Below are 14,247 nucleotides of genomic sequence, written 5' to 3'. Positions count from 1 at the left end.
ACCCATAACAGCAGAATGAAGCTACTTTCACCTTAGAAGTCTGAGTGGTCCAGCTCCTCACGCCTTCTAACAGTCCCCTACTGTTGGGTGCCTGAAAGAAGGGATTAGTCATTGCTTTCATCAGAAAGACTGATTAGCACAGAGGAAAACACCACACAGTGTAGGGCCGGGGACCAGTCATTTAGTTCAACTGTAATGTAATTCAAGTGGGGACCTTTTCCAAGCGCTGGAGCCCTGGGTGAGTCACTCAACTCCTTCTGGGGCTCAGGGGCTTTCTCTGTCAAATCAGGCTCAAGAGGCAAACGTCACCTGAACCTGAGGAAGGGTCCTCTGCTCCTTAAAAGGAACATGATAAACAAGTATCATGGTGAGAGACTTTTAAAATTCCCTCCTAGGCCAGCCTGCAAGTTGCAATCAGCATCACTGAAAGCAAAGTTTGCTGAAAGGTGTCTGTAAACAGACCCCCCTCTGATACAGACCATGGCTCCCTAGTTCCGGCTGAAACATGTACCTATGTCTAAGCCAGACAGGTGAAGGGCTTCACACATTGTCCCTTCCTCACTTATATTTCTGTTACTGCTTCTTGATAATCCCTCCTCTACCCTACTCTATATGTCAGAGGTTAGTAAACTTCGGCCCACAGGCCAAATTCGGACTTCGGCCTATTTTTGTAAATAAATTTTTACTGAAACACGGCCATTCTCATTCACTGATGTATGATCGATGGCTGCATTTGTGCTACAGTCATAGAGCTGAGTGCAAAAGAGACAGTACGCGTCCTCTCCGTCTGCAAAATCCTAAGTATTTACTATCCAGTCCTTTACAGAAAAAGTGTGCTGACCTCCGCTACAGCCAGTCTTTTTCAGACATTTTTGGCCATGATCCACAGTAAGCACACTTTACAAGGAGACCTAGTAGACACATAGATACTTATGTGTGTATTTATATATACATATTTCTTGGAATAATATTTACCTTTACTAAACGCAATGCGTTCTAAGAGGTTTCTAGTCTATTCATTTTTTTTTCAAAAGCTGTCATGACATTTTATTAATCTCCTGACCTCAAATGAGTCTTGATTCATATTTGGAAAACACTGCTTTAAACAAACTGAACAACTGGCTACTTGCAACACATGTCCCCTGCTCTCCAACCTCTATTTCTTTCTTGGCATTGCTCCCTCCATCTGGCAGGGCCTGGTCCTTTCATCTCTATGTCTACAAATCCTTCCCATTCTTTAAGAACCAGCCCAGTTCCATCCCTTTCCTGAAGTCTGCTTTGAACCTCCAGTCCCAAAGCATTTTCTCATCTCCCACAGCATTTTTTCTCTTCCTCTATTATAGAAATTTAATGTTTCTGTGCTGCAGAACAGTCATCTAGGAATCTGTGCATCTTTCTAATGATGTACCCAAAGATCTTGTATTTCTTAAGGGTATGGTCAGAAGCATTTTGTATTCTAAATGCCATGCAGTACAGTGCCTGGTACTCTGTAAGTACTGAATAAATGTTTATTAAATTAAAGTAAGCACATATTTTTTACTAAGGGTATAATATAGTTTATGCATGTAATATTTTATCCTTCAATGTTAAAGCCTGTGAATATATGGTATATTGTGAGTGCGCAATAAATGCTTATAAAGACAAAGAGAGAGGGAGGGATAACCTGGGCTTTCCAGTTTCCATTCCAGTTGCTAGACTGTATTATTGGAGAAGGTATCATGGCTTAGACTGACATAAGCACAACTACCAGCCATACATTCTGAGTCTAAACAATAGCACTTGAGAGATCTTGATATGTTCTCTGCTTTCCCAAGGAAACAAAAATGCACACTATCCCTCCCAGACCATTAACTGAAATGCCACTAGAGTAGGTAAGGGGAAAATTCCTCAGAATAAAATTTCTTCAGGAATCCCAATATATCCTGAAATACTGTTGTTATAACCAGTTCGAGTGGTTTTACTGCAATCTGTTTAAGCATGACCAAACAGGACTTATTCTCAGGAATTCAAGGATGGTTGGATATCAGCAAGTCAATCATGATATTTTATGACATTCATAATAAAGGAGAGAAAAGTATTAGTATATCACTAGATTCTGAAAGGACACCTGATAAATCCAGCAGCTGTTCCTACAAGGTTCTAATAAAAATGAAAATAGGAAAAAAATATCTACATAGACCTTATAGAGATTTTACCAACATTAAAAAGCAATCACCAGAGTGCCTGGGTGGCTCAGTCGGTTGAGTGCCTGACTCTTGATTTCCACTCAGGTCATGATCTCAGGGTCATGAGATCGAGCCCCACATAGGGCTCTGCACTCAGCACACAGCTTGAGATTCCCTCTCTCTTTTCCTTTGCCCCCCCCCAAATGAATAAATAAAATCTTTTTTAAAAATTTTAAAAAGCAATCACCAAAACAGATGGTAAAATGTTAAATCCATTTCCATTAAAATCATGAATTATCACAATTATTATTTAATATAATTCTGAAGATTGTACCTAATGCAATAAGAATATGACATAAAGGGTAAAAATATTAAAAAAGTAAACATAAAAAATCTTTTAGTCACAGATTATATGACTGTATACCTTTTAAAAATCATAAGAGATTATAGACATTTTAGAAAAGAAAATGCTGTAATTAATACTAGAATGTGCTAAGGTGGTTGCAAAGGAGAGAAAAGGCATATTAATCAATAGCCTCTCCTTATATAAGAACCAAAGAAATTAGAAAGAAAAATGAGGATATAAACATTAAAATCAAAGCTGTTAAAAGCTCTATAGGACATGTGACCCAGTTTCTTCAATTAATAAATTAGAAAGAGAACACGTGAAAGGGAGATATGCAGATTAAAAGATACTTAAGAGATATCAACCAGTTATAAAGTAAGATGTTTTGGATCCCAATTGAAAAAAATGAACTATTAAGGAAGGGGTGAGAATAGGAGAAAGTATTAAGAAATTACTTTTGATGGGTATTAAGGAGGTCATGTATTGCATGGAGCACTGGGTGTTATACGAAAATAATGAATCAGGGAACACTACATCAAAAACTAATGATGTACTACTGTATGGGGACTAACATAACATATAAAAATAATAATAATAATAATAATAATAATAATAATAATAATAATAATAAAGAAATTACTTTTGGCACTCCACTTCTGCCTTTCTGTTTAGGGTGTTAAAATCTATAAGAGAATGCCTCTCCTACCCCAGTAATAAGAAAAGGACAGGAAACCTATAAAATCATAACTTTTCTTGAACTCATTAGAAATACGAGGGCATAAGGCGATAAAGTAAGTGAATTCCAAAGAGTGACAAGCTCCTTCAAGGAGCAATCGGACACAAAACCATCTCCCCTTTGGCAGATCACAAGAAAAAGAGGATGCTTCCATACAAGTGAAAACTAAGGAGTCACTTAAGAGTTTCAAAAATTCTTAAAGGCCAAGTATAGCCCATCATGTTGGCTTAAAATTGCTTGAAGTCCCAGATACAAGGGACATATTTCCAAGTTATTTCCCAGAAACCTTCACTGGGTGCTCACAGAAAAGACTGGAAACAGAGAGGGAGACCCAGTGGTGCCGGCAGGCAGGCAATGATCAGCTGCTGAGAGACTAGCACGAAGCCCCTCCAGTTCCCCAAACCTTTCTTTCATAGGAAACAAAAGGTTTACACTTTTGGATATACAAGTTGCAAACTTTCTCATCCCAAGAACCCATGCAAAAATCCATTGTTACTGGAATAGGGATTGAAGGAAAAACTCTCTGCCCTTGGGAAAGGGTAGGAAACCTTTTTGGGCCCAGAATCTTACTTCCAATACTAAGCAGAGGTCTGCTGCCACTGGAGAAGCATCAAGCACCTGACGATAGAGGTCTATCTTGTATCACAGACATGCAGTCATTATTGAAAGCTGCAAATTAAACAGAAACACTGAAAAATCTCCTACAGCACTCCATCTTTGCTTTTGGCACACAGTAAAAACATCCCACTTCTGGAAGAATTTGAACCCTATGCAACACTAAAAATCATAATAGAAACAATAAAACCCAAACCCAGCTCAACTCCTGACTAGATTAATTTAAGTAAAAGAAGTGGTATGTCATTTCTATAAATAAATATTGCTTACCTGAATCTCTACTGTTCTTATATACATACTGTCTAGCATTCAATGAAAAATTATGAGATACACAAAAAGCAAGAAAGACTAAACCATTGTTTTATCAAGAGATAAAGCAATCAAGAGAACCAGAGTCAGAGATAAACTAGATATTAGAAATAACAGACAGGGAGCTTGGAATAACTATGTTTGATATGTTAAATGATCGAATGAACGAAAAGATAAGCAACATATATAAACAGATGGGGAATTTTCTCACCGAGATGAGAATTATGAGAGTCAAAGAGAAATGCTAGAAATAAAAAACAGTATCAGAAATGAAGAATTCCTTCCCTAGGCTCATCAAAAGATTAGACAAAGCTAAGGAAAGAATCAATGACTTAAAGATAATGACAATAGAAACTACCTAATGGAAACACAAAAGAAAAAAAAAGTAAATAAAACCAAACTGTATGTGTAAAGAGCTTTGAGACAACATATGGTCACAAATCATCTAATACATGTGTAATCAGAACCCCAGAAGAAGAAGAGAGAGAAACAGGAAGGAGAAATATTTAAAAAGATAAAGGCTGAGAATTTTCTAAAATTAATGAAAGCCGATAAGCAATAGATCCAAGAATCCCCAAAACCCCAAGCAAGGTTAAAGACAAAAACCAACACCTAGATATATTATAATTAAACTGTTGAAACAAAACATAAAAAGAAAATATTGAAGGCAGCAAGAGGTAGGGGTTGGGAAGAGTTTAAACACAGAGGAACAGAGACAAAAACTGAGACAAGAACCCTTCTTAGGAAGTATGCAAGCCAGAAGACAATGAAATAACATCTTCAAAATACTGAAAAAAAGAAATGAATTTTTAACATTTTAGGTGAGATAATGGTACTGTGGAATTATATATTTTTTCTCAATAGCCTTTATACTAAAGATTCGGGCCAGGGATTGTGTCACACGAACCAGAGAGGAGAGCTCGCCTCTTAGACGAAGGTAGAGATAAAGCAAGACCGGCCGTGAATTGATGATGATTGAAACTGGGTGATAAGCAGATGGGGATTCAGTGATATCCTCTCTACTCTCATAAAACTTTTAAAATTGCCATATTAGAAACTTTTGTAAAGAAATGGAAATTCTAGAATATTTTTTATTTGAGTACGGTTGACACACAACGTTACATTAGTTTCGGGTACACAACAGAGTGATTCATCTTCTCTATACATTATGCTGCGCTCACCACAAGCATAGCTACCATCTGCCACCATAGAACACTATCACAATACCATTGACTATATTTCCTATGCTGTGCTTTTCATCCCCATGACTTACTCATTCCATAACTAGAAACCTGGATCTCCCACTCCCCTTCACTTATTTTGCCCATCCCTCCACCTCCCCTGCCCCTCTAACAACCACCAGTTTACTCTTTGCATTTAAGAGTCTGTTTGTCTGTTTGTTTCTTTTTTTCTTTATTCATTTGTTTTGTTTCTTAAATTCCACATATAAGTGAAATCACACAGTACTCGTTTTTCTCTGACTGACCTATTTCACTTGGACCCTCTGAGTCCATCCATGTTGATGCAAATGGCAAGATCTCATTCTTTTTATGGCTGAGTAATATTCCACTGTGTGCATATATATATACACACACACACACATATATACCACATTTTCTTTATCCATTCATCTATGGATAAGACACTTGGTGATTTTGCTTTTTGGTTTTTTATTCATTTGTTTTGTTTTTTAGATTCCACACTTGATCTTAGCCAAAAGGCTAAAAAGCAATTATGTTTAAGATTCCACATATGAATGAAACCATATAGTATTTATGCTTCTCAGTCTGACATTTCACTTGGCATAATACTTTCTTGGTCTAGCTATGTTGTTGCAAATGGAACAATCTCATCCTTTTATGGCTGTGTAATATTCCATCTCACACACACACACACACACACACACACACACACACCATCTTCCCTTATCCATTCCTCTGTCAATGGACACATAGGTTGCTTCCATATCTTGGCTATTGTAAATAATGCTGCAATGAACACAGAGGTGCATATATCTTTTCCAATTAGTGTTTTCATCTTCTTAAATACCCACCATACACAAAAATAAATTCCAAATGGATTTGAGACCTAAGTGTAAGACCTGAAAGCATAAAAATCCTAGAAGAGAAAACAGTCAATAATGTCTCTGACATTGGCCACAGAAACATTTTTCTAGGTATGTCTCCCAATGCAAGGGAAAAGAAAGCTATTGAGGCTACATAAAAATAAAATGCTTTTGCACAGGAAAGGCAACCATCAACAAAACAAAAAAGGCAACCTACTGAATGGGAGAAGATATTTGCAAATAATATACCTGATAAGGGGTTAATATCCAAAACATATAAAAAACTTATGCAACTCAACACCAAAAAACCCCAAACAATCTGATTTAAAAATGGGCAGATGACCTGAATAGACATTTTCCCAAAGAAGACACAGATGGCCAACAGACACATGAAAGGATACTCAACATCACTCATCAACAGGGGAATGGAAACCCAAACCACAATGAGATGTCACCTTACACCTGTCAGAATGGCTGAAATCAAGAACACAAGAAACAGCAGGTGTTGGTGAGGATGTGGAGAAAGGGGGACCCTCAGGCACAGCTCCTGGGAATGCAAACTGGTGCCACCACTATGGAAGAGTGTGGAGGTTCATTAAACACTTAAAAACAGAATTACCATATGATCCAAAAGTGGATTTTTTTTAAAAAAAAGAGAAAGAAGTGGACAGAAGAGATGAGTATATCATAGCTCATATCCCACCAGGTTTCTCTGATTTTTTTCCTCTAATTATCTCTTCCCATGGCCTTTGATTCACAGTGGGGTCGCAGATCTCCAAACTGGAGTCACACAGTGCAGTGCTGCAGCCACAGCCACCCTCTCCAGTGACATCACCCCAGCAAAACCTACCAGTGCCAAAGCTCTCTTCTCCACACAGAGAGCACCGTCCTGAGTCCATCAGATTGGAGAAGAATCTCCATCCCGCTGGGGTCTCATATACAGGGACCTTCATTGATTTGGCCACTCTGAAAAATTAAATTCAAGGCAACAGTCAATTCATATATCTCTTCTCCTTTCTTTTCTCAGCACAGAAGGAAGTCTATAGAATTTATTAACTCCATAACTAGATTTCAGAATATTCTGGACAGTGTTGACATTTTTCAGGATGTTAAGCCATAAGGTAGAAAATGATAAAGAGTCTATTCCAGTGGTTCTCAGTTTTGCTTTCCCCATAATCTAGAAAATATTAACTTAATGTATAAGATAGTCTCACATTTATGTTTCCCTTCTATAAAGGTTCCTTTATCTTCATGGTAAGATCCCACTTGGGGATCTCAGAATCTAAATTAAGAAGGAGTTTGGAAACAAACACTTTGGAACATTGTTTAACAGTATCTACTAAAGATGAATATATACATATCCTACGAACCAGCAATTCAACTCCTAGAAATTACTAATGATGTGTAGTGGACACTGTGGTATATAGCTCTGCTTCACTGCCAACACACACACACACACACACACACACACACACACACACACACTAGGACTTTCAGGACTGGAACCCTCATTCTACCAGCATCTAGAAATGTTGATGGCTAACAGCTCACAGATGTGGCCCCCACTCTCTACCAAAGAGAGATGTTATACTCAAAATCATGCTTCCTTTCCTGGGTCAATCCATATTCAATGACTGGTAAATGAGGTCTGATTAAGGTCTAGCCTCCTTGCCGCTATTTGGCACAACTCTGTGGGACCATTTCAGCTCGAGAGCTCCCCATACTTTGGCTGAGACCTTTGCTGTGACTACAGTGCAGTCCCAACTTCTCTCATGGTTTCCAATTCCCCTTCCTTGCTCCCTCTTAGGTACTGATCTTAAAGACAGCTTTGGCGTTGATGGTAGAAAGGAATGAGCTTCTTGCAAGCAAATCTCTCTCAGGGCTGCTACCTGGGGAACCCAGTGTGTGACATTACCCAACAGAATATACACACAAGATTTTACCAAAATGATCATAAAATCACAATTCATAAGAACTGAACAAACCAAAAGTCTACTGAGTAGAATGGACAGATGATTTGTGACATAAAATGCACTACCATGAATTTCATCGAACAAACTATTGCCACATGCAACAACTTGCATGAGTCTCACAAACATTACATCAAGTAAAAGCAACTGGGAGCAAGAAAATATAGACTGTATTGTTCCACTTAGATAAACTTCAAGAACAGCTAAAACTAATCAGTGCTGTCACAATTCAGGCTCAGAGAGGATCAGAGAGGTCAAGTGTTGTGTTTAAGCTTTCACAGAGGTAAGAGGCAAAGAGAGAATTTGGACCCAAGTCTGCTTAATTTCTGCTCACGTTCCATTCCAATATACCATGTTGTCTGCCCAAATGTTTTAAGAGGTATGTAGATCACAGAGTATGTTGGGGAATGATCTGGTACTGTACCATTGACCTGAAGAGTCTCAGCTTCCCCACATGCAGGCAACCAAAAAGCAAAAACACCAAATGCCTACCACCAGTAAGATTTAATTTTTCAAAGGCTGTAAGTGCTGGAGGTGGCCAGGGAGAGGAACCAGTGAGGGCATCCTGGCGAAGAAGAGGAAGAAAGGTGCACAGAGGACAAAGGACACACTGTAACAATGATTTCTTTAGGTTTGTTTTGTGGCCAGTTAAAGAAAAAAAAATCTAGAAACTCTTGCCACAGGAAAGTGAACACCTTTCCATAATATCCAAATATAACTGATGTGTTCAGGATCTTGAAAAATTGTATGCTAAATCTCTTTCAAGTTTGCTTTGAAAAGAAGCACTTTGTAGATGTTTGGGTATTACATCAAAGGTTCTGTTGTTGTTGTTGTTTTAATGGGCTAAGAAAGATACTCAATCGTACTTATATCCTGGTAGGAACAATGAAATAAATCCTCCCCAAATTGTAGATCAAATGTAAATTTTCATAGCCATTAATTTCATTGTCAGAAGCTGAAGGAAGCAGGAATAATTCACACAGAAGCTTTCCAGAATCAGCACATAGTAAAGCCTAGGTCAAATTAATTTAGCAAATATGAATGCATATGATTACCAAATAGAATGTGCAACATGGAGTAGATGTAAGGGTAAGAAAAAGGGCAGAGAGTGTGGGGATGTATATTTTCTGGCTAAAACATTCTTGTAGGTTGGAAGCCAAGTTGGCAGATCTGAAGGGAGGAGAAAGGATTTCCCTTGCTCCCACCCTTCCCAATTAATCACTGTCAGGAGGTCACCAGGCTGAGGGCTGAGGCTGGATTTTAAAGGACCGGATACTTCTACAACTGTAAGCCCCAGTTGCAGCTATGCAAGCTAAGATAACAATATGGGTAATTAAATTCCGGGATCCTGAGCATTAGCTGATTGTGCCCTAGAGTCAGAAAGGAATTCCCCTCCCTCCTCCCTCTACTGGACTTGGGATCCATCCCAAACACAGCGTTCAGCAGATATCATGCTCTAGACTGGTTTTTGGCAGGAGACCCCCTGGAGATTTTCTGAAAACTTAAAATGAAGCTGCTCGTGCTGAGGGTCTTCACCCCTCATGAGCGCTGCCGCCATGTGTTGGAGACGAACATAGAGTTCACGTCCTAGGAAGGACCAGAGTATGAAGAAAAAAAGAAAATCAGCCCAACTACAATTTTCCTGCAAATGGGAATTGAGTTCTGGTATTTAAACAACAAAACAGGGGCGCCTGGGTGGTGCAGTTAAATCTCTGCCGCTTGGCTTCAGCTCTAGTCATGATCTCAGGGTCCTGAGATTGAGCCCTGTGTGGGGCTCCACGCCCAGCATGGAGTCTGCTTGAGATTATTTCTCCCTCTCCCTCTGCCCCTCCTCCCTCCTTGCACATGCTCTCTCTCTGTCTCAAATAAGTAAATCTTAAGAAGGAGGAGGAGGAGGAGGAGGAGGAGGAGGAGGAGGAGGAGGAGGAGGAGGAGGAGGAGGAGGAGGAACAAAAAGAACTATGGTGGATGTAACCTTTTCTGTGATTTTTTTTTGTTTTTTTGTTTTTTGGGGTTTTTTTTTTTACATTTTTTTTATTATGATATGTTAGTCACCCTACAGTACATCCTTAGTTTTTGATGTAGTGTTCCATGATTGTTTGCGTATAACACCCAGTGCTCCATGTAATACGTGCCCTTCTTAATACTCATCACTGAGCTAGCCCATCCCCCACCCCCTCCCCTCTGAAGCCCTCAATTTGTTTCCCAGAGTACATAGTCTCTCGTGGTTCATTTTTAAACCTCTAAAAATGTGGCTTCAGGTTGGAAACAGCCTCAACCTATCTTCCTAAAGTTTCTCTCATGAAAGTCACTATAAGCTCCTAATAACTGGACCATCTCTTATTTTTCAAATATGTGCTCTCATTTTTGCTGTTGTTGGCCACTCTTGAGTTCTTCTTCGTGCTTTTCATTTTACCTGGATTAATCCTTTCCAATCTCTGTCGAAATCCTTCATGTTGCTTCAAGACCTATCTTAAATGCCCTGCCACCATGAAGCCTGTGGCAAAGGCTGCTAGGTAACCAATAAACCCATCTCTTCTCCTGGACACACAGCTGGACTATACTTCCCAACCTCCCCCCCCCAGTTAGCTGTGGCCACATGGTGGAGTTCCAGCCAATGGTACTTGAGTGGAAATGACATATACCCGTTTCAGATCTGGCTATTAAAACTTCCCATCCTCCATGTTCTTTCTCCTTCTGCCAGCTTACAGTAGACAAGCCCAGCAAACCTGGAAGCTATACATTGAAGATGGTAGACCCACCGTATGGAAGAATCTAGGTCTCTAAATTGCCTTTTGGAGCAGAATCAACCACCAATTAGGAACACTTGTTTTTAACTTTTTTTTTTAAAGATTATTTATTTATTTGAGACAGAGAAAGCATAAGTGGGGGGAGTGGCAGAGGGAGAGGGAGAAGCAGACTCCCCGCTGAGCAGGGAGCCCGATTAGTTAGTCAATTGAATATCCTCTTTCAGAAAGTGCCTGTTGAAGACTTTTGCCCAAGAATTTAAAAAAAAAAGTTTATCTGCCTTTTTTACTGATGTGTAAGAGGTTTTTTAAAAAGATTTTATTTATTTATTTGACACAGAGAGAGAGAGCACAAGCAGGGGGAGTGGCAGGCAGAGAGAAAGGGAGAGGCAGACTCCCCACAAGTCAGGGGGAACCCGATGTGGACCTGATCCCAGGACCCTAAGATCATGACCTGAGCCAAAGGCTTAATGGACTAAGCCACCCAGGCACCCCTGTTTTTAACTTTTGATGTCTGAGAATATTGTATTGTAGTAGCAGTTCCATTATCTTAATCAATATAACCCTTCCTCATCATTACAAACAATCCAAAGTAACCCTTCCTGCTACTATGTTTCCTCTCACTTGGTATAGGTCTTCACGTTCATGTTGTCATTGCGGATGTTATCACATCCTTAACACTTTTCTTCCACACACATATGCACACTACTATCACTACCACTGTCTTAGAAGTTCTTTGAGGCAGGAAGTACATCTTACCTACTGTTATAGCTCTTCAATGTTTAAGGGTAATTTCGCACCGTCAGTTTTACCCTTAATAAATTTGGTATGATTTCAGTTGACTAATATCGATTATTTAAGGGGTGTTAATGGATAGCAGGGGGCAAAGTATCTCTATTTTATGGTCTTTTTTTCCTTGTAGTTTCCTAAAAATATAACTAAGTCATTTCTGCATGTTTTTTAATTTATTTATTTTAAAAGATTATTTATTCACTGATTTGAGAGACAGAAAGTGAGCGGGGGGCAGGGAGGGGCAGAGGGAGAGGGATAATCCCAAGAAGACTCTGTGCTGAGCATGGAGCCATGCAAGAGGCTCAGTCTCAGCACCCTGAGATCACGAGAGTCAGGTGCTTAACCAACCGAGCCACCCAGGCACCCACCACGTGTTTTATTTAAATTTGTCATTTTGAGAACGAGAATTTCACAAGATGTTAATTAGCAGGGTTATCAGGATGAGACCAAGGCATTTCTTGGGAATAAAGATCTCATAGATTTAGGGCAATGACTAACTGAAAATCAAAGGTTTGAGGAGCAGGAGAATACATTTTTCTATTTCACCACTCTGGCCATCACCCTACCCTCATGTGATCAAACAAGAGAAGAGATACAAAAGCATCCTAACAGTGCCCTAAAAGCTTACCAAATTAAGGGGCGCTGCCATAGACATCTTTGTGCCTCCAGCACAGTGCACAGCTATGGTCGTTCTTCAAATATCTCTTAACCTAATCATACAGTACTACATCATTATGTTGATACACTCTACTGGAATATCAATGATTAATGACTCTCTTTCAGCACGTGAGAGAATAGCCAAATAAAAAATGATTGATTATATCAAGCATATGAAGCATACCCAGCTGCTCTTGGAATCCTACTTCAACAAAGCTACAGTAGACTTAAAAAGAACAAGATCCAGGGTCCTCTTCTTTTGACTTATCTTCAAATGTCCACTTTCTTGAAAGCCAAGCAGGGCTCATGACTATTTTCTACACACTGAACTCTTAGCCCCATTTTTAAAAGCCCCCAATAGCAAAGAGTAGAAGATATTTGCATCGCATACACTCAACAAAAGACTTATATGCAGTTTACATTTTAAAACTCTTATACAGGGTGCCTGGGTGGCTCAGTTGGTTAAGTGACTGCCTTCAGCTCAGGTCATGATCCCAGAGTCCTGGGATTGAACCCCGTATCAGGCTCCCTCTGTTCTGCAGGGAGCCTGCTTCTCCCTCTCCCTCTGTCTGCCACTCCCTCTGCTTGTGCTTTCTCTTCGTGTCAAATAAATAAATAAAATCTTTTCTTAAAAAAACCTCTTATACATCAGTAAAAAAGGCAGATAACTTTTTTTAAAAGTCTTGGGAAAAAGTCCTGAACAAGCACTTTGTAAAAGAGGATATTTAATTGACTAATTAGCATATGAAAGATGCTATCAGTAAAGATTATGTAACTGCAAATTAAAACCACAATGAGATAAGACTACACACCCATAACACCAGCTGAAAAGAGTGGTACTGCCAAGTGCTGGTGAAGATAGGGAATTCACTATTGCTAAAGGAATGCAAATCAGTACTGACTGTGGCAGATTTATTTATGTGACATATTTACACAAAGGAGTAGCATAGAAGAGAGAAAATGAACAAGCTACCACTACACAGAAAGACATGAATGCATCACATAAATATAACATTGAGCTAAAGTCAGCACAGAGGAATATATACCGTATGATTCAATTTACAAATAATTCAAAGTAGACAAAACTAATCGCTGACTTTGGTCTAGGCAATTATTTCTGGGGTAGGACACTGAAAGCACAGGCAACAAAAGCAAAAATAAACAAGTGGGACTACGTAAACCAGAAAGTTACTACATAGCAAAGGAAACTACCAACAAAATGAAAAGACAACCTATGAAACAGGAAAAAGTATTTGTGAACCCTATATCCAATAAGGGGTTAATATCCAAAATACATAAGGAACACCTACAACTCGATAACAAGAAAACAAACAATTTAATAAAAAAACGGGTGAAGGATCTGAATACACATTTTTCTGAAGAACACATACAAATGGCCAACAGATATATGAAAAGATGCTCAATATTACTAATCATCAGGGAAATGCAAATGAAAACCATAATGAGATATCACTTCACACCTGTTAGAATGGCTATTAAAAAAAAGACAATAGATAAGAGCTGGCAAGGATGTGGAGACAAGTGAACCCTTGTGCACTGTTGATGGGAATGTAAATTGGCACAGCCACCATTGAAAATATATGGAAGTTCCTCAAAAAATTAAAAAATAGTTACCATATAATCCAGCAATCTGACTTCTGGGTATATACCCAAAGCAAATGAAAACAGGATCTCAAAAGATAATCTGCACGTCCATGTTCACTGCATAATTGTTTACAATAGTCAAGATATGGAAACAGCCTACATGTCTGTCAACGGAACAGATGAATGGATAAAGAAGATGTGGTGTGTGTGTGTATATATATATATATACACTGACTATTA

General features: G+C 38.9%; 1 protein-coding gene across 1 annotated transcript in view; it reads right to left on the bottom strand.

Moving 5' to 3' along the window:
* The window catches only part of PGM5 (phosphoglucomutase 5), a 184,566-nt gene that overhangs the window by 63,348 nt on the left and 106,971 nt on the right, over positions 1 to 14,247 (bottom strand). Inside the window, exon 7 of the mRNA XM_045772609.2 lies at positions 7,087 to 7,202. Coding sequence (XP_045628565.1) covers positions 7,087 to 7,202 — 116 coding nt within the window. The remainder of the gene's footprint in view (positions 1 to 7,086; positions 7,203 to 14,247) is intronic.

The sequence above is a fragment of the Ursus americanus genome, chromosome 34 (genome assembly GCF_024610735.1).
Source record: "Ursus americanus isolate L20-20 chromosome 34, mUrsAme1.1.p, whole genome shotgun sequence".
Taxonomy (NCBI): domain Eukaryota; kingdom Metazoa; phylum Chordata; class Mammalia; order Carnivora; family Ursidae; genus Ursus; species Ursus americanus.
The sequence above is the reverse complement of the archived record's forward strand: the minus strand, read 5'-3'. Positions and strand labels throughout refer to the sequence as shown.